The sequence below is a fragment of the Marmota monax genome, unplaced genomic scaffold (genome assembly GCF_021218885.2).
Source record: "Marmota monax isolate L192 unplaced genomic scaffold, Marmota_monax_Labrador192_F-V1.1 WCK01_AAM20220418_F8-fsc00055, whole genome shotgun sequence".
Lineage (NCBI taxonomy): Eukaryota > Metazoa > Chordata > Mammalia > Rodentia > Sciuridae > Marmota > Marmota monax.
The window spans coordinates 10,921,753-10,947,752 of record NW_026695205.1 but is presented as its reverse complement, the minus strand read 5'-3'; the positions used below and the strand labels follow the sequence as shown (position 1 = coordinate 10,947,752).

At 58.5% G+C, this 26,000-nt stretch overlaps 1 protein-coding gene across 1 annotated transcript in view; it reads right to left on the bottom strand.

Annotated features, from left to right (window-relative positions):
* Positions 1 to 25,756, bottom strand: part of Fam78b (family with sequence similarity 78 member B) — a 64,259-nt gene extending 38,503 nt beyond the window's left edge. The window contains exon 1 of the mRNA XM_046430261.1: positions 25,424 to 25,756. Coding sequence (XP_046286217.1) covers positions 25,424 to 25,686 — 263 coding nt within the window. The 5' untranslated portion in view covers positions 25,687 to 25,756. The remainder of the gene's footprint in view (positions 1 to 25,423) is intronic.
* Positions 25,757 to 26,000: the final 244 nt, after the last annotated feature.

Here is a 26,000-nt window from a genome sequence, read left to right as displayed (position 1 = left end):
CAGGAGAGGTGGTGTGTGCCTGGACGGGGCGCAGCACTGGCCGAGCAGCTGGTGAGTGGTGGCTGGGCGGGAGCCCGACAGCTTTTCCAAACCATTTCACAGTCCTGAAGGAGCACCTACTTGAGAAATCAGAACACCAAAAACTGAAAATACAAACCACGCCAACAAAACAGGGTGCAGAGACTGACTGGCTGAGGACGAGCAGAACTGAACCATCTCTGCAGGTGAGGAAGCAGTCCCCTCACACTTGTGCTGGGGGTGTCACGAGGGAACCCACCGGAGGTCCTCCTTTAGAAACTTAGGACACATCCCTTGTGCCCCTTTAGTCACCAGTCCTACCTGCCACCGTGATCTGCTCTGAATTCGTCCCTGGGGTCTATTTATAACTCTGGCCCTAGGAGTAATGATCTCACCCGTTTACTACCCACGGTGTAGAGTGATACCTCCTTTTATTTGGCCTAAAACTGTCGAGCTCCGGGGCTCTGCTCAGCAGGGCAGGATGAGAGCCATTGACATCTTTCACCTGAAGAAGTATTTTTAAAGAAGCTAATTAAGTCTACCATGAAAACAGGTGTAACACTAGGCAAACACATTAATTAGGCCAATTTTGAGGTTCAGACCAGTTTCCTGAAAAAGCCTCGTCCATTTGCGAGGCCCCACTCTCCTCACGGGCTTCCGGCTACTTCAGTAGGAGTTCTCTGAGGACAGCTGGCTGGTCATGGGTCATAGCCGACCCAGAAGAAAGATGAGAGAGGTGGGACTGAGGGGCAGGAGCACGTGGAATACAGCTGAACCGTCAGCGGCGACACCGTGAAAATACATTCTCTTGTTTCCCCAGTCAACGCCGACGGCAATTCCTCTTTGGATGAGGGAGACGTTGCGGGCCAGCAGACTCTAGTGCCTGTAGTGGACAGATGGGACAGCAGGTGCCACAGCCTGAAGGAGATGCCCCTGCGACCCCGGCCCCTTGGTCAGGATTCCTCAGGAAAGCTGTGTGGCCCTGTGCACCTCCTTAGCAGGGAACCCACCTGCCGCCTGACGAGGCACCCAGCAGCAGAGGTGTTGGGGAAGGCGTCCTCCCTACAGACGCAACAGGACACACCGGCACTCTCAAGCCCCTGAGCCCCTAGGGAGGAAAGGGCTCCCGGAGAGCCCAGCCAGAGAGAGTTCCAAATGGGACAGTTTCTACCAGGGCCCCAGCCAACTCAGGCCCAGGACAGCCACCCAACACCGGGCTGTGAAGGGGACTGCATTATCACGGAGACATGGCCTGTTTTCCAAAGTTGAATCTCGAGGTATTGAGAAGAGACCTAGTTTCCCCAGGGCCTAGGAAACCCGCAGAGGTCCTGCCTCCTCAGGACAGCAGAAGGAATGCAGAGCCCTGGCCAGCCTCTCCTCAGAGGCCTTGCTGAAGGGACCTGCCCCCCAGCAGTCCAGGTGTGCTGAGCACACGACTCCGCCAACCTGGCCGGTGACCTGCTGTCTCCAGGACCAGTTGGGGGTTAGCGCGGGACACAGAGGACAGAGTGGAAGGGGCTGCGAGAATCTGAGGCATGGAGCCTGTCGGGGGCTCGGGAAGAGCTCATCAGTTACGCCTGCCTTCGCAGCGGGCCCTCCTGAGGGGTGCAGGTGACACACCAACCCTGTGGCTGGCACAGGATGACACCAATCCCACAGAGCCGGGGAAGCAGGCGGGAGGCTGGCCTCGAGCTGTGTAGGGCCCCAGAGCGCTTCAGTGACACAGTAACAGGACAGCCCACTTCAGACGCCTGGCCCCGACCTCTCAGCCACTGCCACCGTCCCTGGTGGCTCTCACTCCCAGTGTCGTGAACAGGGACTGCTCCCTCTTCACAGCAGCATGACGTCCTGGATAAGAAATGGCACAGCATGAAGGAGCCACTGAGCAGACGAACAGGTACCAGGACCCTCCGCCAAGGGGAAGATGGGCTCACGGAAGGCAGTTAGGTGGCCTCTGCTGCGAGGTGTGACAGCGCGCTCCATGGCCTGCTCTTCCCGGGGAGGACAGAGGACCTAGCTGCCTGCAGGGGCTCATGGTCCTGAGACCTGGTGGAGGGTGGCCCACGCGAGGTCTCTGAGCGGGCACTGGCCTTATCTGCAAACGATTGCGACCACCTCCTCCACTTGAACACCGGACACCAGCTGGGAACGGAGGAGACAGGCCCAGGAGGCTCCTGGGCAGGCCGGGGCAGCTGCGCACCAGCAAGACCGACTCACTGGCCGGGTTTGCTGCTGGCTGTCCCTGGAGCCCTGCACACATCTGGCAGAGCAGGCTGCAGCTGGCCTGAGCCAGACCAGGGACCTCCAGAGGTGCGCCTGCTGCAGACAGGGCAGCCAGGCCTGCTGCAGGGGCACGGGCCACCCGCGTGGCCTTCCAGGGGAGAGTTGACGAGCTCGTGAGGGTCCTGGGCCCGTTGCTCTCCTGGAAGTCCACGGGTTCCGCTCTGGGGTAGAGGCCAAGGCTGCATGTTCCTGGGTGTGAAGCCAGGAGGCAGGCCACTCCCACCTTTCCAGGGTCCCATGGAGGTGGCATGGGCGATGGCCTCATGGGATGTGGGGAGGGTGGAGGCGTGTGCTGCAGATCTCTCCAGAGACTGCCTAAAGTCAGCAGGAAGCAGCTCAGAGCCGGGTGCTCCTGGTGCCTCAGGCAGGGTCAGACGAGCCCTTCCGACTCTGGCCTGCACGGCCGGGGCAGCAGCATCACTCTCCGCCTCGCCAGCCTTCCAGGGCACAGGCAGCATCCACTCCTTCCCACAGCCCCCCGCCCATGCCAGCCTGTGGCCCCCAGTGCTGCCACCGTCCTGAGAAGGGAGGCGACTCGCTGGGTAGCACAGTGGGCCACCAGCGCCCTTGGTGGCCGCCTGGGAGGACCAGGACCAGACAGGGAGTGAGAACACGTAAATCGCACTCGGAACTGTCAGGGCTGCAGAGCGCGGCCCTGCATCAGGAGGCCAGGCAGCGGCCTCGCGGGGCTTCGGGACTGCGGGGCACAACAGGAACCCAGTAAACCCGAAGCTTGGCTCCTTGACGGAGCTGGAGGTGGGGCCAGGGGCCAGGAGCCACTCTGCAGGAGGCCTCTCTCTTTGCTGGCTGCTGACACCAGGTGTGTGGCCATGGCGTGCCTCTGTTTCCCTGTCGCAAGTGGTGGGACAAGTGGCGGATTACCAGGAGACCGTGAGGTTGCTGAGGTTCTCCATGAAGCTGCTCAATGATAAACCACAGCCAAGAAGCCCTCTGGGGGCATGACTTGTGTCCACCCTGACCACGTGTCTATGTCAGGGACAGGAGCCCCCGAGGCCCCCTGAGAGTCTGCCCACTCTTAGAGCAACCCTGCAGGCCGCTATTGTCACAATGTCCCCATTTCTCAGGTGGACAAACTGGACTTCAGAGAAGGCCAGCAACTGGCTCTGAGTTCATGCCACAGACCGCCTGAGCCTGCAGCCTGCTCTCCAGCCACTAAAGCCTGTCACCAAGAGCACTGAGTTAGAGGAGCATGAAGTGTGACAAAATGGGTGCCCTTCCTGTGAGCAGACAGGACACTCCAGAGGCCCCGCCGAGCTGAACCTGAGTATGAAGGCAGTGGTGGGTGAGCACGTAGACCTGGGCTCTGCCCTGGTGGCCTCCAGTGGGGACACAGGCAAGCCAGTCACATGGCGGCAGTGAGATGATGGCAGTGGACAGGTGCCCCGCTGCACAAACCGGGAGACTGGGGCGTGAGCGTTTCTGGGTTCTACTCCAGTTGTCAAGCAAGGTCTCCCTGCCACACACCCCAGCAGCATCCTCAGGGTGAGAGTGGAGCCTGGGAGCGGGGTGTTCACCTGCCACCAGCTGCCCTCGTGCCCCTGCCACCCAGTGCCCACTACACCCACCACAGCCCTGGCTCCACCCACTGGCCACAGTCCTGTGCCCGCTGCCGCTGCACACCCCACCTGCTGGGTGGCCCACGGCTCTGCCTGTGTCGCCTTCATGGAAGCTCGGAAACCCGCACGGCAAGCCCCCGCCTGTTTTTGTAACTAGAGGAAAGAGCAGGTGGGGAGCGTCTCCGTGTTCAAATACCTCGGCATGGAGCAGCCCTGGTAATGGCTGTGGTGTGCGACAGACTGACTGTGTCCCCTCATCCTGTGTCTGATGAATCCAACTGGTTTTAAGTATTTTCAATTCACGGGTTTTCTGATGCCACCCTTCTTCCTGACCTCCAGTCCTCCTTGTCTGCTCCTCCCTCCAGTTCTACCCATCTCCCCCCCGTCCACTGACCACTTCTCCTCTTCTCCTTTCTTTTGCTCCTTGTTCCAATGTAACTCGGCATTAAGTCCCTCCACTGGTGTTCACTCTGCAGCCTGCTCTACGTGGCTCACTGACTTCTGCCCTGGTGAGCAGGACTGTGGAGAGCCTCGGCCGTGTTTGCAAATGTGTTGATTTGTGTTTGCCTTCAGATCGCCACGATGCTGGTGGTCACTTTCTTCTCTTAAAGCAGCTCTGAGCTTAGCACCCTGAATATGCTGATGGCACGTGGTGACACTGAGACACAGTTCCAGCCAGGACTCACCATAAGCAGAGGTCCCCCCAATAAAAGAGTCAGAGAAATCCATCTCAACAAACAGGCAAAACCTACGACCCCCTAAAACAGAATCCACAGATATGGATGTGGATGGAACCACAGAGAAGGAGTTTAAGCAGTTGATGGCTAGAATTATATGTGAACTAAGAGACATCTAAGAAATGAACAAAGAGAGCAAGTACATGAGTGAGAGCGCTGCAATAGACAGACCCTGAAGAAGGAACCAGATGAAATCCTGCAAACGGAGAGTCAACGTTTAAGTGAAGAATTCAATTGGAAGTATCATCAATAGACTGGATCACACAGAAGTCAGATTTTCAGGCCTCAAAGACAGGGCACTCACTCATAAAGAAAAGGAGACTCTGATCACCATATTCACGAAATTTGGGACAACACTAGGGGAAAGAACGCAAGAATCATTGGAATAGAAGAGATACAAGCTAAGGGCACAGATGATCTTTTAAATGAAATAATACTTAAAAGTTCCCAAACCCTGAGAATGAGGTGAACACAGAAGGCATTCAGAACTCCAAATAGACAAGACCAAGAAGAACCTCTCTGTGACACACTGTAATTAAAATGACCAACATGGAGAACAAAAAGCCTTAACAGGAAAATGTCAGTCCACATTTAGAGGTGACCAGTGAGAACGACTTCTGATTCCTGAGAAGAAACTCTAAAAGCCAGGCCCTGAAAGAAAACCACCTCTAACCAAGATTGTCACACCCAGCAGAGATGTCCTTCAGAATCAGAGAGAAAGAATATCCCACCCTGTGGGTCTTTCAGTTTTTAAAGTTCTTTTGTCTAAAACCCACTTTCCTGTGGCCACTAGAGTTGAGTGTCCCCTGTGCGCTGGGAGCTGGGCCCATGAAGGTGCTCAACGAAGGTGCTGGACTGACCAGCAGCATCTTCACCACACTCTGAAAGGTAGCCGAGCTTATCCCCGTTTAGCGGGAGAGGAAGGCACGTTCCAGCTGGCAGGGTGGCAGAAGAACATCACGTGGGGTAGGACAGAGGGTGACAGGGAAGCAGCAGCCACCTCGGGCTGTCCCGTGGTGCCAGATGTGCACTCTGTGACAGCCGCGTCACCATCTTCTGCTGCACACTGACAGGGCAGAACTGGACCCGCCCGGCACGAGCCACACACCCCGGGCCTGGAGGACTGGGTGGCTGGTGTGGGGAAGGGCCAGGCAGGCTGGCAGGCGCTGTGGGCTGCCCAGCTGTGGGGGTCTCTGGGAGTCTGCAGAGCAGGCCAGCTTGAGCGAGGCCCTGAGCAGGTTCCTCTACGGTCAGACTGACTGGGAGGGAGACTGCACAGTGGAGAGCAGCCCTGCTGACCTGGGGAATGTCTGCAGGGAAGGGGCCCGCTGCCTCATCCCTCCCCACACCCAGGTGGTCACTAGCGGACCTCTGACAATGGGACATAATCGCTAGGAGTTGGGACTGACTGCACTTCAGAGTGTCTGGTGTCCTGAACAGCTCAGGACTCTGCCCCTAGGAATCTGCTTCCAACCTGGACTTTCCCAGATGCCTGGGTCTCTGGGTCACCTCCCCACCCAGGCCTGCAAAGACTGCGTCACCGAAGCCGGCATGTGGCAGCCACAGAAGCCTGGAGCCCGTGGAGAGGCTCAAGGGCGCAGCAGGCCAGCGTTTCCTGAGTGCCAGGCATGAGTTACGTCTGGCACCTGGTCCTCCCGTCAGAGCTGGGGAAAGGCGGAAACATTTTTACGTGACCTTAACCAGAAAATAAGGAAAATGGGTTTGCTTGTGAGTTGAGACATCGCTGTCATTACTTTAGGTGTGTGTATAGGTTTTTCTTTTTTTTTTTTAATGTCCTTAACCAAATTAAAAGTTTCCCTAAAGTGCAGCCTGGTCTTTAGGCTTCTGACTGCACAGCCGTAGACAGAGAAGGCTCTTGAGGTCCATCATTTACGGGGTGATGGGAGACAACGGTTGTGAGGGGGTTGTCGTGAAGTCTGCTGAGCGCCACAGCCCTGGGAGCGTGGACGGCTGGATAAAGGGTTTCTGAGAGGAGGGGCTCCTGCACTGTGCCAGGCAGTGGGACAGGTGCCAGGCCCCCACGTGAAGGACAGGTGGCTTCTCAGTGCAGGAGCTCAGCCCAGGACAGCAGGGACGTCACAGCAAGAGGCAGGCTGGAGCCAGAGCATGTGAGCCAGGTCCCGGCTCTTCAAAGCTGTGGGTCAGATCACCTCCAGGTCTTTCTCTTCTCTGTAAGGGGCCACAGTACCAGTCACACCCAGCGCAGGCTGCCGTGAGATCAACCAGGTGATGCGTGGACTACCCGGGAACGCAGGTCAGCTTCCAACGGGGTTGAGGCTGCGGCCTTGGAGGCAGGGCACCAGGGAGGCTCCCTGGGGACACACAGGTGTCTTCCAGCAGAAGGGAGGTGACGTTGGCTGGGGCACGGGTGAGCAAGGGCCAGGGGCGTCGTGGCTAGGGACTTCCTGTCACAGGGTGTGGCTCTGGTGTGCCCCCCCGGGGGGACAAGGCGGCAACACAGGTTAGAGATGGCCCTGATTTCCTGCCAGGCTGGGTCAGAGGCTGGGTGTTACTTGTAAGGAGTGTGAATGTTCTCTTTAAGGGAAGGGGGACTTCAGGAGGCTTTTAGTGGGGTGCGTACGCGTGTGTCCGTCAGAATCAGATTTACGTTCTGAGACGCCTGCTGTGCTGTGGTGCAGAGGCCAAGGTGGTGAAGGGCAGGAGTGGGCTCGGGAGGCAGGGAGGCCAAGGAGGAGGCTGCAGCAGGAAGGCCAGTAAGAAGAGATGGCAAGGCTTCACCAAGGAGGTGGACACAGCAAAGAGGACAGGTGTGGGGAGGTCAGGAGGTCAAGAGAGAACGCTCGTCCAGGAGAACGCCCCCACCAGCCCTGAACCCCACGCAGGCCCTGTGCTGGGCTCCGTGGGCACAGCCTCTCCACGGTCCTCACCCACACCCTGTGGACACAGGATGGGGGGGCAACGGGCACCCCCAGGTGCTGACGACGGGCAGGCACAACCCGAGAACCCACTTCACTAGGAACACAATGGGAAGAGCCGTGAGCCGGCCACGCGGCTGGGAAAGGCACCCGAGGTCCTGGCCCAAGTCAAGGGTCCAGGGACCAGGGCTCTAAGGGGGAAGGGCCTGGCGCATGTCCACTCTTATGATGTAGGACCCAGACCGCCAACCGCCTGACCACGTGTGTGTGTGTGAGTGTGTGGAGTGTGTGTGTAGGTGTGTGTGTGTGGAGTGTGTGCACGTGGAGTGCGTGTGTGTGGAGGGAGTGTATGTGTGTGAGGAGGTGTGTGGAATGTGTGTGGGTATAGTGTGTGTGTGGAGTGTGTGCATGTGGAGTGTGTGCGTGTGTGTGGGTGTGTGCGTGTGTGTGTAGGTGTGTGTGTGGAGTGTGTGCATGTGGAGTGTGTGCGTGTGTGTGGAGGGAGTGTGTGGGTGTGTGCGTGTGAGTGTGTGTGTGTAGTGTGTGCATGTGGAGGGAGTGTGTGTGAGTGTGTGGGTGTGTGCGTGTGAGTGTGTGTGTGTGTAGTGTGTGCATGTGGAGGGAGTGTGTATGTGTAGTGTGTGTGTGTGGAGGGAGTGTGTGTGAGGTGTATGTGTAGTGTGTTAGTGTGTGAGTGTGTGTGTAGTGTGTGTGTGTGGAGGGAGTGTGTGGGTGTGTGTGTGAGGTATATGTGTAATGTGAGTGTGTATGTGGAGGGAGTGTGTGGGTGTGTGCATGTGAGTGTGTGTGTGTGGAGTGTGTGCATGTGGAGGGAGTGTGTATGTGTACTGTGTGTGTGTGGAGGGAGTGTGTGTGAGTGTGTGAGGTGTGTGTGTAGTGTGTGAGTGTGTGTGTGTGTGTGTGTCCTCACGTGCACCTCATTTCTGCTCTGGCTCTCCGGGGACGAGGGCTGGCAGCAGGGTCTGGTTGGGTCCCACACTCCTCGGGGGTGCTCTTGATGTGTGGTCCCAGGGATGGGATCAACAGATGGCAGTGAACTTGTCGGAAAGAGACAGATTTCAACCCAGGATTGCAAGAACCCCCAACGGCTTCTGCGCAAGGGGGGTGCAGGAACTGGAGACGCCTTTTAAAGGATCCTCACGTCTCTTGACGGATGAGCTCAGTTCTAAGCTGACTCCCTCCAAAGGCGGCTGGAGGGGGCGGAGGAGGCTGGTGGTCCTCACCTGGCAGAGGAGTCACAGAGCAATGGGTGGCGGAGAGGGGGCCGAGCGCCCCATTCATCTTCAACTGCCGGTCCTGAGGGACAGGGAGTGGGTGGCTGTTTATCTCTCAAGTCGCAGCTATTTTCTTCAGTAATGAGGTGTGAACTAACTTTCTTGAGGGCAAAATCTCAGCTGCAGGGTTGGGCAGGGGCCAGGGGCGTCAGGTCCCGGGGGAGGGCCTGAGGGCCACTGGCACCTGAGCCTCGACCTGAGGCTTCCCTGAAAACCTGTCCCTGAGGGGAGGAGGGTTGGGCTGCAGGCCTCACCACCACCTTCCGGGTTTCATTTGAAGACGCTGCGGTTCCCGGAATCTAAGCCACGCCAGGGACGACGGGGTGGGCCGTGGGGATGGGAGAAGCACCTCCACCTGGGCCGAGGGCACTGCAGTCGCCACGAGGCCCCTCTGACGCACGCCGTCCCTGCCCCACGTTCCCCCTCCTCCATCAAAGTGCTCCCATCAAGTTCCCCTCCAATCGGAGGTGCCCAGACACCGGCCACGGTGAGACTTTACAGAAGGTGCTTTCGCCTGCCTCCTGTCCTGCGGGAACCAGCCTGCCCAAGTCCCTCGGCCATCCTGGTCCAGGGCCTCCTGCAGGCTGGTGCCCTGCGGCCAGTGCTTCCCGGGACTCTCCACAGGAAGGTAGGTGTCTCAATAGGCAGGGGAGCAGAGAGGGGCCCACAGGGCACGGATGTTCACCTGCCTCTGGGCTGCCTGGGGGAGGGGAAGGGATGAGTCACCTGTGGCTCCTTTACGACTCTGAGACCACAGAAGCCAGCGGTCTCGGGTCTGTGCCTTATCAAAGGCAAGCGCAAGCCAGACGGTTCTTGGCACCGAACGGCCCCTCCAGGCAGGCTGGCCAAATGAAAGAGACTAAACACTCTTTCTTGGTTGGCTGCAGTCCTCGTGCTCAGATCCAGAGCCCGGAGGCTCGTGGCACACAGAGCGGACAAGCAGTGGACAGCAGTGGACATGCCCCAGGTCATGTCGTGACAGACCTTGTTTCTCCATGGACAGGGAGGGGAGAGATGACGACGTCCTCCCTTCCTCCCACAGTGGCTTTTGAGGAGCAGAGCGCTGTGAAGGAATGTGCCCCCCACGACCCTCCTGCTGCAGGAAGACAGGCCACCCGGCGGGGTCTCCAGCGAGGCTCGCCAGGCCCAGGCGCCCTGAGTGCCCCCCAGGGCTACGCTGGGCCACTAGCTCCGTGGTCGGACGACAGTTACGCCCCCCGAGTTTTGCAAAGGCCAACTTCTACTCCTCATCCAGAGTCTTATGGGACTCGGGACTGCGAAGAGCTGTGCGTGTGTAGGACCCTGGGAGTCACCTTCTTCTACCTCTGAATGAATCCTGCTGATTTTTATTGTCTTCGGTGCCCAGAGCAGGGCTGATGTAAAGGCCAAGCCAAGCTATGTTTGTTAACATAGTGAATAAAGAGCTGCTGGCGAGCTCAGGACGATGGTGCCGCCCTCCGGGAAGGAGGGGGGCTGTTCCGCTGACTGGTGCCAGGAGATCCTGCAGCCTGCACTGGGCTGCAGGCACCAGGGTCAGAGCTCTACTACGCCAAGGGCAAAGAGGAAAGTAACTGGCGGACCCGGAGCTGCCCATTATGGGGGCCAGATGATTCAGAAAAGGGGGGTTGGGAGGACATGATGGGTCAGGGTGCCACTAAGCTGATGTTCACATTCAGAACCCCAAAGGCCAGTAGAGCGGACAGCTCGTGGACAGTGAGTCTTAGGAGACCTCAGTCAGCCTGGTGGCCAAGATAGCAAGGCCGTGGAGTGTGGGTTCACTTCACCTGGCAGCGCCGGGTTCTCCTCCTCCCCTGGAGTCAGTGCCCGGGCTCAGTTTGCCGGTTGGTGATAATGACCTGTGACCTGTCTCGGTTGGCCTGCTCCTTGGGTCCCCGTGGCATCCAGCTCACAGTCAAAGGCCACGGGGTCCCTCAAATTCTGAGCTCATGACCTGATCCCAGGGCTTCGAGTTCTGGGTCCAGTTCTGTCCTGGCTGGAGTTCAGGAGAACCAGGAGAGAATTCAGTCAGAAAGACCCTCACCTAGGAGAGGTGGTCAGGACACAGGGATGGACACAGGGAAGGGAAACAGGTGGCTGTGTGTGGTGAGTATGGCCAGAGGTCCTAGGGGCCGCGGAGGGCAACTGCTGCCCCGTCCTGCCGTGGGCTGCTTCAGAGGTAAAAAGCAGGGGCGGGGCGGGGAGCAGCAGCTCCTGGGAGGGGGTCAGGGTGCAGGAAGCGCGTGGAATCCGCCCAGGGCTGCAGTGGCGTGGGCCAGGCCTCTGGGCACAGAGTGCAGAGGATGACCAAGCGGGAACCCCACGGACGCCTCGGGGAGCAGCGGGCAGGGCTCCGCCAGGAGAAGGCTGCATGAAAGGCTTGGGGTCCATCAGGTTCCCCTGCTCAGAGTGAAGCCCACTGAGGACTAAGCTGCAGCCGGCAGGTCCCGACAGGGCTCCCGCAAACCACATTTTCTTCACAGTATGAAAAATTTCCTAGCATGGTTCCTGGCACACACCAGATATCCAGAACATCTCCCACTAGGTTGTTGCTCATCGATTTTAGAGAAGCCCAACAACATGGTGCCCGCAGTGCAGTTTTAGGCACTTTGTAAATGTTGACTCTTGTAACCTCTAACAACTGCTTGAAGTGGGAAAATGGTCCCCTTCCTGCAGGCGGAGTGGCAGAGGTAGGGAGGTGGCTCTGCTGCAGTCACGCAGCCTCCAGGCAGCAGGCGCAGGACTGGACACGGCACTGAGGTTCCTGAGTCCATGCATTGACAATGTCGTCTCCCATCAGGGTGGCCCTGAATCCATGGCTGTGGTGGCGCTGGGACCTCATGCTCTTCTTCTCCACTGCAGCACCACCTCTGTGGAGCTGACCCTCACCTTCATCAACCCACGGCTCTGCAGCTCCAGGTCCACCCTCGGGACTCCTCAGAGGAATGCAAAGCGCTGTGGGGCCGGAGACCGGGCATGAAGCACCTGCCTGGTGATGGTGGTCAGAGGCACAGAGGTGGCCTCTTTGACCTGACGTTGACCCTGGCATTAAGTTCTGGTTCTAGCACCGCAAGTCTGGGCAAGTCATGTGATCTTTCAAGAGCCTGTTTCTTTTGCATGAGATGGATGCAACCCGGGTGTGAATGACCTCTAAGCAAGTCACAGTTTGTGTAAACACCTAGCCCCTCAGGCCCATGTCCTAGGTCACCTAGTAGGTGATGAAGTAGGTGATGGACATATGCGTCAGGAAGGACTCAGGAGGGTCAGGTGGGTGGGTGGGATGCAGCTCAGATTTCTAATGAAACTAAATGGATGTGAGGACAAGACCCCTTCTGTCACTCTGAACCCAGGTGACACTGGGACTCAGGTCCCTCCTCCACTGAGACTGTCATGAGGCTGGGAAATGCGACTCCTGTACACTGTCATTCTGTCACAGAGGAGGTTTCTCAGAAAAAATGCAGCATAAACTTGAATTTGCTGAATTAAATGTTATTCAAAAGCAAGACATTTAAAAATAAACTCCATCCTTTGAGTACCTCGGCTTTTCGGATGACGCTCGGAGATTCCCTCCACCCTGGCTACGCTGTTGGACGGGGCTCCAAGGTCTTTCCAGCCTCTGAAGCCCCCTCACTTTCTCTTTTCCGTCTGGCGGCCACTTCCCAGTGCGTGAACTGCCGAGTCCGCCAGCTTTCCAGCCTGGCCTTCCTACCTGATCCATGCGGGGAGGGGGGTCAGAGGCCACACACCTGGAAGCACCCTGCAGTTCTGACTCCAGCCAGGCCTCCCAGCAGGTTCTAGGTCTATCTGACCCAGCCACCTTGTGAGCTCCGTGCCCCGCACAGGGAACCCCACGTCAGTGCCAGGTGAGAGCGGCATGTGTGCCACTGGGGGTCCTGGTGGCACCTTCCCAGGGGCATATGCTCTACCTGTGTCCCCACCCTCTGCTGGTCTGTCTCGGAGCCATCTGGAGGAGAAGGGAATGGATAGGCTACTGACCACCAGAAGCCAGAACCCGAGGCCAGTGCACCAGGAGCCTGGGGCCAAGGCCAAGGACGTGACTCCTGCTGCTGCAGGGAGACACTGAGGACACTGTGCTGCGGGGACCCAAGGGGTCTGCTCCCTCCTCTCTGGAAAACCTCTGGCTCACCAGGCAGGTTAGCAATGTGCCCAGGAGGCTGACAGAGGCCAGTCATTCAGCAGCGTCCCTTGAAACCCTAGGGGGGCAGGTGTGCCCAGGGCAGAGTGTGCTGCTTGCACGCCCGTGGGCTTGGCCTAATCCAGACCCTCCCGGTGCCCTGGCTCCCAAGAGCACAGTGCTAAGAAACATCAGCTTTTTACCCAAGAGCACTGCCTAGACGGACTGTCTCTGAAAGGCTCACCCAAACCAGAAGCAGAGGCCCCCGAAAGCTTCCTTCTGTCTAAACCGAAGAACAGAAGAATCTAATAAGCAAATCACAGCAAACTAAATACCTTGGACAAACCCTCACTGCACATTTCTTCTTGAATGCATGGTTGAGTCTGGCGGTCAAAAATGAAGAGGAAACTGCAAACTCAAGAGGTAAGTGGGCTCAGCCTCAAGACCTATCAGGCAAAGATGGAAAAGAGCCACAAGCGTCACGAACGCCCGGCCCAGACGGGCAGCTCCAGGGTCTCCTGGAGCCCCAGGAGAGAGCGGGGTGGAGAAGGTGTGCGGGACACCGTCGGGAGCTCCCCACCCCACAGACACAGATTCTGGAGAAGCACACAGAAGCAGACCGGAAGCATGCGCCCAGTGGCATGGCTCAGACTGAGGTCCATCTTCACCAGTGAGCTGGAGGCCAGGAAGAGCAGCCCCGCACCAACCCAGTCAGCCGGCCTCCGAGAAAGGGCCACCAAGGAGGCTGGAGAGGGTGCTGCACAGGGGACCCAGCGCTGTGGGAGCAGCCGCCAGCTCTGCTGGGACTTGCCGTCTCACACCAGCCCACAGGGCAGGACTAGAGGTAAGGGCAGGCCAGCCTTGACGGGCCGGGGCTAGGCCTGCTGTGCTTTGGCCCTGTGCAGCCTGCTCACCTCTTAGGGTCTGCTCTCCTGGACCTTAGAGGCCTAGGCCGCTGAGGGCAGAAACCTCGTTCTTCAAGTTCTCTCCGACCTGCTCTGTGCTGCAGACTTACCGGGCATGAGCCAGCCCCCAAGGTTTGTCAAAGGCACCCCTCTCCTGCCCCCTCCTGGACTCCAAGTCACCAGCTCAGGGGAAGTCTTCCTCTCTCTTCTGGACAGAGTCCCCTGCTCACCAGGCGTCAGGAACCAGAGTTCAGTTGCCATTTTAAGTCACAAGTAATTTTCTTCAATGATCACCCAGGAGGGGGTTTTCTTTAGAACAGAGTGGCTCCTGGACTCCCAGGAGGGTGGGCGATTCTGCCCGAGGGGAAGGGCCCTGCCACTCCTCCAGGTCCCTTGGCCCTCAGACTCAGAGGGCGTGGTGCACCCAGACAGGGGGCCGGGAGAGCTGGGGTCAGGTGCCTGGCTAAGGCCAGCGGCTTGAAGGGTGATGGGCCCCAGGAAGGCAGAGGGTCAGAAACCGGACAAGGGGACTCTGGGATGGACACACATAGGAGACTGGGACCGAGGCAGGCAGGAGCCTGCGAAACACACCAGCCACTCAGGCAGCAGGCCCATCAGACTGGGGTCAGGAGGCCCGGAAGTCACAGGATTTGAATGGGCCGCGCCAGGAAGTTGGCACAGGAAGGGGGCCCAAGCTGGCCAGGAGACCAAGGAGGCCCTTCTCACAAGGAGGCCTCGAGGGCAGGGGCCAGGGGTTAGGTCCAGTGCAAGTTTCAAGGGAAGGGAAGGCGAGGCTGGGCTGAGTCTCGGACGGGTGGACACCGGACAGGGCCCTGGACTTCCAGGTCCTCCTCGGGAGAGGCGGCCCGGAGTGTACATTCGCAGCTCTGCAGTGGCCAGCCAGGAGAGGTGACAGGCCACTGGAGGAGCACGCTCGTCCCCGGCAGCCCCTCCTCTACACCTGCCCCAGGCCAACTAGGGCAGGGAACCCGTGCACTGCCCGGCAGCTCTCCACGGTCTCCTTCAGGGTGAGCAGGGGCAGCTGGCCCAGGTCCGAGGCGAGACACTTGGTCAACAGCAAGGGACGGGCGGGAAGGAGGAGGGCGGGACAGCCAGCAGGAAGGCTGGGAGAGGGGACTGCACACCCAACTGGAGGCAGGGCGGAGGCAGGGCGGAGGCAGGGCGGAGGCAGGGCGGAGCCAGGGCGGAGGCAGGGCGGAGCCAGGGCGGAGGCAGGGCGGAGGCAGGGCGGAGCCAGGGCGGAGGCAGGGCGGAGCCAGGGCGGAGGCAGGGCGGAGCCAGGGCGGAGGCAGGGCGGAGCCAGGGTCCCAGGCGGGGACACCCTCTCAGACTTGTCCCATCTGTTCTGCTCCCGGGGGCTCCCAGCTGAGCCCTGCTGGCAGGGGAGGGCCCCTGGCCCCTCACAATCTGTCATCTTCGACACCACTTGGTCCTTTCCCCTGGGGCTGCCTGTCTGTGGGCAGGGAGCCAGGGGCCCAGGCCTGCCTTTGCACCTCTACCCGAGCGGGGGACGTGGCTCTGGGCTGCCGGGCATCCAGGTGGAACCTCGTTTCTCCTTTTGCCCTCCTCCAGTGGCTGCCAAGCCCCCCACCTCCTGCCGTCTGTGTTGGGGTCTCAGAGAGACCCTCCCCCTTCTAGCTTGCTAATAGCTGCGTATGGACGCTGGGAAAAGCCTGGTCTCTGTTCCTGGCAACTGCATGGACGTCCCTTGAGCTGATCCGAGTCCCTCTGTGTGCTGCCAAGGGACGGGCTCGTCCTGCACACAGGACGCCTTACCCCAGCTCTCCGGCCCCCTGTCTGGGTGCACCACTCCCTCTGAGGTCTGAGGTCTAAGGGACCCGCAGGAGTGGCAGGGCCCTTCCCCTAGGGGCAGAATCGCCCACCCTCCTGGGAGTCCGGGAGCCACTCTGTTCCACCCTTGGGTCGGTGGCCATCTCTGCCTGGAGGCTACCCTCGGCAAGTGAGGGAGGGTGGCGGTGGCCCTGTGGTACGGTACTTGCCTGGCCTGTGTGAGGTCCTGGGTTCCATCCCAGGGCCATAAAAACAAGGGCGGGAAGGAGGGAGGGGGAGAAGTAAGTTCCATCAAGTCGGTGGGGACAGGGTGAAAAGGCAGAGGGGGTGGGCACTGACCACAGCTTTGCAGACAGGGTGAGGGTGTGGGGCCAAAGGTGACCAGCACCAGCATGGCATCGGGTGGGAGGGGTCTGTGCCCTGACTGCCCCACTTCCATTCTTATGCTGTCCCTCTGGGCCTAGGCCTGTCCCCATCTGTGAAGTGGGCAGCTGGACCAGATGGTTTCCGGCACCGCCACCTAACACCCCAGGAGACGCAGAGGCCTCTGCTGACCCAGCACTGCGATTCCTAGGGTGTTCTACTCTGAGCCGTGACGGGAGCTGGCCTCAGTCACAGCCTGTGGCAGCTGGAAGGGCAGAGCACTGACTCGGGTGCTGAGATGTCCCCGGGTCTGATCCCACGACCCGAGTCTATTAGTGTCAGCTCCCGACGGGCCTGGTGAGCGGGGTGGTGAGGAGGCAAGCCACCTCCAACGGACTCAGCCTTGGCTTCCCAGTCTCCTCAGCAGAGGAAGCAAGCTCCGGCAGCTCCAGGGCACCCGAGCCAGCCAGCACTGCACCTCGCTGCCCGACCTCCGAGCGCCCGGCACACGCCAGCCACTGAATGCCTTTGATCTGGTTTCTAAATGGGGCTCTGCCACTAACTGGCTGGTGATGCTGGGCCGGTGACCAGCCCCCTTCAGTCCTCGGACACAGGAATAGTGCCTACGTCGTAGATGGTACACAGGGAGCACCTGACAAGAGGTACGTGCTCACGCATGGTCCTTCCCGATGCTGCAGAGACTGCTGACTGGCCCCTCGGCCAGGCCTCTGACAGCCCGAGTGCCTTGCCGGACCCAGGCCCACCAGGCCTTGGAGCCTGCTGGGAAAGGCCAGGCCCCAGGAGCAAGGGCCAGCAGACCTGACAGACAGGACTGACACAGTACGCCTGCTGACGGACCACGATGGCACGTGGCCATCTTGGTTTTAATCTGACAGCCTGAAAATTTCTCTTTGCATCTGTGAAACACATTTAGATGCACCTGTCCTCTCTCTGGTCTTCAGAGGCCACGGTGCACAGCTCTGAGGATGCTTCCTTCTGCCCCAACTGCCCCCTGGGGCTGTGTTCATGCACTTGGCAGGGCACTGGGGCAGGAGCCGGAGGCTGGGCAACCAGCAGGATGACCCTGAGCACGTGGCCTGTGGGCCTCAGCCTGCTTAGCTAAGAAGGGGAACAACTGTTACCCTAAGCATGTCTCATGTATTGAGGTTAGTTACATGAGGTCCTCTTACAGGGAGAGGAAATTGAGAAAGGGACTTGGAAAGAATAACCTATATTAAAAATAGTTTTGGATACAAATGATTTCAGATGTTGGTCTCATCCATCTCCCGAGCTGGAAGCTCCGCAGCTTTCCTGAGCGTGGCAGTACGGTGCCCGGGCCCCAGTATGGCCCTGTCGGAGGCACAGCCCTGGGCACAGCGTAGCGCCTTACCAGAGCCTGACCAAGACTGTCCCTAAGGGAGGACTCCGATGGGGCAGGCCCTCCCCTGAGGGTGTGCCTCAGCTGTAGGCACCGTGCCCGAGGGTTAGGAGCAGCCCAGTCCTGGGTGCAGCCCTTGGCAGAGCAGAGAGGGCGGCTTTGGGTGGGATATGGTCTCTCTTACCCTCCTCAGTATGAGTGGGCCACAGCCCTGGCTCCAGAGGCACGAGCAAGCCTCTCTCCTCCTCTAGCTCCAGGTGGGGACGCAGGGGTCGGGGCTGGCATATCAGGGACCCTCCCCAGTGTTTGAATGCCTCTCCGCCCAGGGAAGCCAGGCCAGAGCCACAACCTCCCAGAGTTACCCTCCAACAACCGACAAACTCTGTGATAAGAAACACCCTGAACACACACGCACCTCACTCGACTCCCAACCCTGTATGGGACGCAGGACGGATCTTATTGTCCTGCAAAGAGGACACAGACTTGAAAGGGCTGGCGCTGAGCCCAGGGCTTCTGCCTCCAGCCCCTGTGCTGGGGAGCTGAGTGCGGTCTTCCCTGGCACTGCGGGGCTGTCCCCACTGGAGCTGAAGCCCAACTAACCGGAGCAGAGTCCACCCAGCCAAGGTGGTGGCTGAGGGTCCTTGATGAAAGGAGCAGCATGAGGGTTCTGGGGCACTACACAGGGCCAAGGAGCTGGAGAGAGAGCCTGGTTCCTCCCACCACCAGCAGGGAGCGCTCTTCCTCCTGTTCCTCCTCCTCATCTGCTCAGAGTCTGAGATGCACAGAACTCCGAATCCAGTCCCAGAGCGCTCTGGACTCTACCAGAGCCCATGACTGCCCTTCAGGGCTAGTGTGTGGCCACAGGAAGGTCCCAGAGGTGTAGACATGGGACTGAAACCCAGAGCCAGACCAGGCAGCCTGGAGCACCTGAGCAGAGACCCCAGGCAAGTTCCCTGCTGTTTCTGCTCCAGCCCTCCCACAAAGACGCAGCTCTGACTGCTGACCTGCCACTCTCGGGAGGAAGAGGTGCACATCCATGATCTCAGCTCCACTGCAAAGGAGCAAGGAGATAGACAAATCAGAGAAAAACAGTGAGGCCAAGTGCGTTATTTTTATTTTGCAGAGCAAGGTCAGGGAGCCTCCTTCTGCCCAAGCCCATTAGAAACAGAGTATCCAGGGGACGGGGCTTGCCTCCTGCCTGGCCTGCTTGCTCAGGTCAGGCACTGACCTTCCCTGGACCTCACGAGTACGTCCCTCACGTGTGGAGGGAGCCCAGCACAGGAGGCCCGCAGGCCTTTCGGCCCGGCCACCTGTTCTCCTCCCCTCTGCTTTCTCCCAGAGTCCCAGGCATTCCCTGGTGAGGACGACTCTCCAAGAGGGGCACGGGCACACGCCTCTACTGGTGTCCGTGACAACCCCAGGGCCACCCTGAAACACTCCCTTGGTTTGGACTAGTGAGAACGAGAGGCAGTTTGCCCCTAGCTGCCTCCGAGGGACGATGCCCACTGCGGGCACCCTGCTGCTGGTGTGCAGGCTCCCGACCCCACCCCGGGCCCTCGGCACGGCCTGTGCTCTGTCTCCGTGGTGTCCACAGGAGCTCTGTGCTTGCTCGTTCACTGTTCCTTCTCTTCCTGCGGAGTCCACATTACCGGCTTCTAAACTGCAGCCCCTGGTTGGCTGGTGCCAGTGCCACAGCAGTCATGGCCCTGCTGACAACCTGACTGTCCTCGGAGGACCTCAGAGCAGGGAAGGAGGCTGCTGAGGAGGGAGCTGTGACCACCACGTGGGCCTCTGGGCAGCCAAGGCCCTCCCTCAGGAGCACTGAGCTACGGAGCTGGGGCCTGTCTACAGCAGCTGTTCAAACTGAAAATCCCAAATTGGAAATGCTCCAAAATCTGGTGCTGTCTGAGCTCCAACCTGTCACAAGTGGACACTGCCCGATCTTACGTGAGGGGTCCAGGCAAAATGCAGGCTCACTAAAAAGACTCTACAACCACGCCAGCCACGAATGTGAGACATCGTGAGTTTCACCAGCAGACGTGGGTCCCTTCCCCAAGATACCTCGCTATATTCCAAAACCCAAAAAAGTCCCAAGACTGAAACACTTCTGCTCCCAAGGATTTTGGATAATGGACATGCAACGCGACACGAGGCTTTCTAGTGCTGATAGGAATGAAGGGACCTGTCGCTGTCACAGGCCAACCTGGCCCCAGTGCAGACAGGCAGGACACAGGGTCAGAAGCCATGGTGTATAATCCCAGCTCAGCTGCAGAACAGGTATTGGCCTCAGGCAGGCTGTCTGACCTCTCTGAGCCTCTGTAAGAGGGATGATAATGGTACCTGTCTCCCAGGACGGCTGGGTCAGACGAGATCAAAATACACAAAGGGGAGAACGGGACCTTGCGCCCTACACGGAGCCTGCATTTCCCTGATCAACTGCCAGCCTTCGTCCTTCACCGGGATGCTGATGCCCTGCAGATCTGGCTCCAAGACAGCATCTGCCCCACTGTCCTGCAGGCACCAATGCCCTCTATCCCTCGAGGCTCATCTCCTGTTCTGATGCCCCCTGCTCACCCCAGCCTGGGCAGCTGCAGACTGGCCCCTCAGCCCCACGAGCTGAGGTGCTTCTTCCTTCTCCCTTTCCCTGACCATCTGTCTCCTCGCGCCCCTGCAGCCCCTCCACCTCTGGAGTGGGCTTTACCTCCAGCAAGCTTAATGCTGCGCTGATAAGACCAGTTAATCCTCTGCTTTCCTCTTTCGCAGAGATGGAGATTAGAGGCAAAGGGTTAGGCCATCCCCCCTTCAAGGGCACTCAGGACGTGCACTGGGGAGCGGGATCCTGCCTTCCCCCTGATGCTCTAGACAGGGCCCCAGGGTCCCTGGTGAGCAGCAGCACTGGTCCTTCCAGACGGAGAGCCTCCTGGTGGAAGGTAACAGGAAGGGGGCATAGGCGTTGGTCAAGTGGCCAGAGCTCACCAGGCTCCCTGGGTCGAGGGGCTGATCTCGTCCTCAGGAGCGGAGTGCCCAAAGGAGGCATCTCTACCACAGCAAGGCCCCTCATTCTGCCCATGCAAGAAGAAGGTGGGTGCTGGCCCAGCTGGGAGGTGACCAGGGAAAGCCTTGAAGCTGGGCCCTTAAGCCGGTGCACAAGTCCCAGGGCCCATGGAATCAGGAGGCAGGAGGCACGGGGCTAACAAGGTTTCTACATCACGTTTCCTTGACCAGACACCACATGCTGTGTGTTAGCAGGCAGGTGACAGGAGGGTGAGGCTTCTGTGTTTGCTGAACAGCTCTCCTGGAGTACAGCACACTGCAGGGAGACAGCGAGTGGCAGGCGCACGGCCCGCGCTGCGGCGCAGGCCAACCAGGGTGATGCAGAGGACCCAGACACAACAGCATGCTGCACGGAGCTGACCGTGTTGGTCCTGAGCAACTGTGGGGGTCAACAGTTCAAGACTGCAGCTCACAGGAAGAGCCAAGGTCCAAGAGACAGGACTTGTGGGAGAGGACACCTACACCTCGGTCATAATAATGGCTCATTTATTTACTTGTATCACATGTTTATTGAATATCTGCTTCGGTGACCCCAGTCCAAAGAAAAAAGTGGATACAATATTTGATTTCATTGGTGCTTTATATTGTAGTGGCAAGTCAGAAGTTGAATACACCATTATGTTCTCACTAACTGTAACAAGTAAAGGAACAGTGTGTTATGAAAGGCAAGAACAGAGGACCCTGCTGAAACTGCAACCAGGAACCGCCTTCGGAGGGGTGGCTGGGGCAAGAACCGGCTAGAACAGGGTAGCAGGAAGAGTACTTCAGGCAGAGAGCGGCCCGTGGGAAAGTTCTGAGCAGACAAAGTGGGTGGCTTTGAAAAGCTGGAGAAGGCTGACATAGATGGGGAACCTCGGTGGGGAAGAGACTTCTGAATTCTACCTTCATTGTGACAGAAAGTCACTAGAAAGTTTAGACAGGCTTTAACGTAAGATCACCTGCTCTGTGGGAAACAGACCGGAGGGGGGCAAGAATGGGGGGGCAAGTTCAGTTAGGAAGCTCCTGCAGGCGTAGGTGGGGAGGGAGATGCGGCCTGTGATGGTGATGGGGCAGGTGGTGGACTGATCCTAGCTGTGTCCCCCAGATAGGATCAGTAGGGTTGGCTGATGGACTGGATATGTGGGGAAACACTTGGGGTGACGCAGATTTGAGCCTGAGAAACTCAGGGAGTAGGGGTGACATTTACTGGGAGAGGAGGGATGCCAGACGTGTGACTTCGTGTGGGAGCTACAGTGGAGAGTTCAGGTGGGGACACCTGGAGCCAGAGATGTCTCTCCTACAGCCACAGACACGCGTACCTGGACAGGGTGTGTATCACGAGCACGTCCTACCACTGGGGTGGGTGGGACCGCCCAGGCAGAGTCCAGGTGTGATAAACCGTGGTAAGACCCAGAGAACCGTGGGAAAATGGAGTGGAGGCTAAAGATGGGTGATTGGAGACAGAGGAAGCTGCTGACCACCTGGGATGGTGGTGAAAAGGCAAGCACCTCCCAAAGTGGCTCTGGCTTTGGGACCGTGGAATCACAAACAGCAGAACAGTTTCAGGCTGGAGAGGACCGGCCTGGAAGGCAGGGGACAGGCAGCAGTAGAGGAGTCAGACCCTCACCCACTGGCTCTGAAGGAGGAGCAAGAGACACAGACAAGAGCTGGCTCCCGAAGGCGGAGTGAGCAGTGACGTCCTCAAGTCTTGCCCAGGCCAAAGGTCTTCAAACTGCAGCCTGTGGAGAGTCCCTTCCTGCCCTAGAAGACCACGTGGAAGGTCCTCGGCTCCTGTCGGCACTCCCTGAACCTCTGCTTCATCCCCTGACAGAGAGCCCCACTCCTTGTTCACACCTCACTCAGGAGAGCCCTGGGTACGGTCGGTCGTGGAAGTGCTCATGACAGTGTTCGGCAGTGTTCTTCCACACAGGGGACTGGCAGCTAGCAGACCACAGCAACCTTCATGCAGCATGAGCTTCTGTTAATATGAGTCTCTGTTGGAAAGCTCCTGGTACCCGAGGGGCTCGGAGAAGGCAGACAGCCTCCCAACACCCTCTGTCTGGTCAACATCTGCCCGCAACCTTCTCTTCCAGGCCCTCCCTGCAGACCCTACCTACCTGGCACACTCCACCTGCCTGCCTCCCCCCCAGCTTCCTCCTACCCCAGTGGGGAGCACCAGCCTCTCGTCATGGGGCGGGGGAGTGAGGTTATGGTGCCTGTGTCTCAGAAGCACCTGGTAAGTGTGTGTCCACTGATGGCACCTGTCCTGCCTGAGGGTGCCAACTTGTGTCGGTCTGCTTAAGGACACACTGATGGACTCCAGCAGGCCCAGGTAGGAGGAGAGCAGGTGCCTGGGGCATCTACCAGCCCGCCTTCTGTACAGTCATTCAAGAAAGTGCCAAGTCACTTGAGTTCAGGTTCCAATTAAGCCACGGCCACCGACTATTCCAAAGGCTCTTTAAAAAGCCTCCCTCTTCTTGGAAATTTAGACCATAAGAGCTCCTGTCTTCCATCAACCTTGTAAACAGAGGTCTTGCCATTTTAAGCTGTGGGTATCCTCTGGCAAAATCCTTTTTAAAATATTAAAAAGGCAGGTTTCTCACCCAAACCTTTCACCACGTCATGCTTCAGGGTCAGAACACTACAAGGAGTGAAAATGTGGCCTGCAGTGTCCCCCCCCACCCAAGGCACTGGCTACAGTGAACATAATAACTAACACACCACCACAACTCTCTTGCAATATGAGTTTCTATTAAAAAGTTTCCATTGGCAAAGTTTTCAGGGTATAAACGTTTTGTGGAAATTGGTTCAATAAAGTCTGGGCTCCTCAGTGGCCTTAAACACCCTCAATAACTGCAGCCATGAAGAGACAGGAGGGCTCCGGGCACAGATCTAAAACACAGTTTAGTATTCTTGGGGCCTATTTTTGTTCCCCTGCACAAACAACATGAAAATCAGGAATCTTAAAATATCAAAAGTTGCAGTTAAAAATCCAAAAATCTCTTCCCAAACCCCAAATGCAAGAATTCAGTGATGAAAGGTCAGAGAACATTCTGTCTCTGATTTACACCCGTGAAAACTGGTTCCAATGTGAACTCACCCTCCTCAAGATTCATTGCCCATTTTCTGGAGAGTTATTTATTTATATATTTACTTTAACTTATAAGAGATGTGAGGCCGCAGAGAGCCCCACTGTGCAGTCTTGGGAACAGTGTGGCTGCTTCTGCTCAGTCTCTCCTGGCCTCCCGCTCCAGGCTGGGGTGGGGGGGTATGGTTACTATCCCCTGGCAAGATCACCTCCCTGCCATCAGGGTGAGGCCCCGGGATGAGACAGGCCTTTGCCCTGTTCATGGCTTTCTCTGACTTGGCTGGAAAGAATGAATTCCATAAAAAACAAAAGCAGTTTTAAGACACATGTGTTAAGATGTAATTATTCTTTTGAGGGTGTGTCTTTTTAAATGGCATGATTCACCCAAAATAACATGTCCCCCATTTCTCACATCTAACTGTCTTCCAGAAAGACAGGAACACAGTGTGCAGAGGCATACTGGAAACTGGGATTCACATTTCTTCACCAGGAATGAGCTTTCTCCAGCACTGAGCTTTTATGCTTAAAGAGAAAAGTGCAAACTCTGGGAGGAATAAAGGAAACAAAACAATCTGTCAAAATTCCTTTTAGCGCCTCTGACTAGTGTTAACTTACATGCTCTCAGAGTGCAATGAAAAGCCTGCGAACTGCTGCTAAAAAGATGCCTTGACCTTTTAAAACGAGAACTCCCCCACCCCATATCCATATTAAATAGGTAAACCCTGGAGCCCTAGAGTTTTAGGTTAAGAAATGAAATGAGGTTGAATTTCCAGAAAAAGGGATCCCCTACAGGCCACAGGCTAATTAGGGTGCTCTAGACCTACATTGTACAGCAGGTAGAATACAGGCCCCGGACCCTTTAGCCACTGTAGTCACCAACTGCTCAGGGTACACACCTGCAAGGAGGCAGGCGGGAGTTATGAAAATTCAGTAATTAAAAACGTCCTGGCCGAGACAGCCTGAAGCCTGCAGTTCCAGGGCCGGCTGTCGGCCCCTGGCGGCCAAGGAACCAACGGCGGAGATCCTGGGTCTCCATCGCAGCCGCCAAACCCCGCGCGCACCCACCCGCGTGGTTGAAAGAAGTTGGAGAGCTTGCAGCTTGACAACCGGACTCAGCGGTGGGCATCGGGGAATTCCTTCCAGCACAGCAATCAGGAAAGTTTTGAAAAGTAAAGACCCCAGACAGAAGAGACTCATCCTTTCTTTATCATAAAAAACACCCAGCGCTGCGCCAGCCGGCTGCTTGCACAAGGCCGCCAGCCCTGTTGGGGACCCGCCCGGCACCTCCCAGCTCCCCACGCCCCGGAACTCATCGTAGGGCCAGAGAGGCGGCTGGCTTAGCTGGGCTTGCGCTTACAGAGGGTAATGCCTCGGGGATCCCCGGCCTAGGGCACAGGGCTCGAATTCAAGAGCTACCAACTCCCGCTCCGACGCCCTGGACCTTCTCCTCCAAGCCGGCTCGGGTTTCTCCAAAGGACGCGCGGCACAGCCCTCGCGCCCCCCGCGCTCCATTCCATTCCTCTCTAGGTTTCTCCCCCAAACTCTTCCCGGGGAGCCCCGCAAACACCGACGACGCCCCGAAACTTCCAGGGCACTCTCCAGCTACCCCACACCTCTGCGCCTCGAACCCTCCTTGTCGCTTTCTTTCCGCCCCGCACGGTTCTCCCTGCGTTTCTGAGGAGTCAGAAGCAAGCCACGAAAAAAATGCCTTCGCGAGAAGCCTCCTTACCCCCGCCCAGTCACCGAGACAAAAGCGCAGGGAGGAGGGAGGTGGGTGGGGAGGCGGGATGAAGGTTCAGAAAGAGGATGGGGACAGCGGTAAGAAGGAACTGGGGAGGGGGTCGCGGTGGAGGGCAGAGATGGGGGCCAGCACCCCGCTCCGGCGCCGCGCGGCGGGTCGCTTACATGCCCAGGTCGCTGTAGGTGTTGAAGAACTCCATCTGGTTGCACGCCTGGATCCAGCCCACCACCCAGGTCTCGTGGCGGGGGATGGGGGGCATGACCACGCGGGCCGAGGCTTTGAAGTAGGGGGTCTTGTAGCGCAGGACGATGGGCGAGGTCTCCTCGATACGCGTGGGGCACTGGTCGATGGTGGCGCACACATCGTACACCACGATGTTCTCGCGCCGGATCCGCGCCTTGCAGGTGATGCTTTGGATACAGCCCATCCTGCCGCCCGGCGCCGGCGCGGCTCGGCGTGGGGCAGTGTGGGGGCCCGCGCGGGCAGCCGGGGGCGCCCGTCACGCCGGCATGGCGACGCGCCGCTCGATCCAGGTCCGCTCAGCTCGCGCCTCCGGGCGAGGTGCGGCCGCCGGGCATCCTCGGGGAAGCCCCCTCCTCTAGCCGGCTGCCCGGACGCCCGCCCACGCCCGCCCCCTCGCTCCAGCGGGGCGCGCGGAGCGTGCGCTCCTAGGAGGCGGCGGGCGCCCTCGCCGGCTCCGGCGCCCAGGCGGAGGGCAGGGAGGGGAGCGGCGCTGCGCGG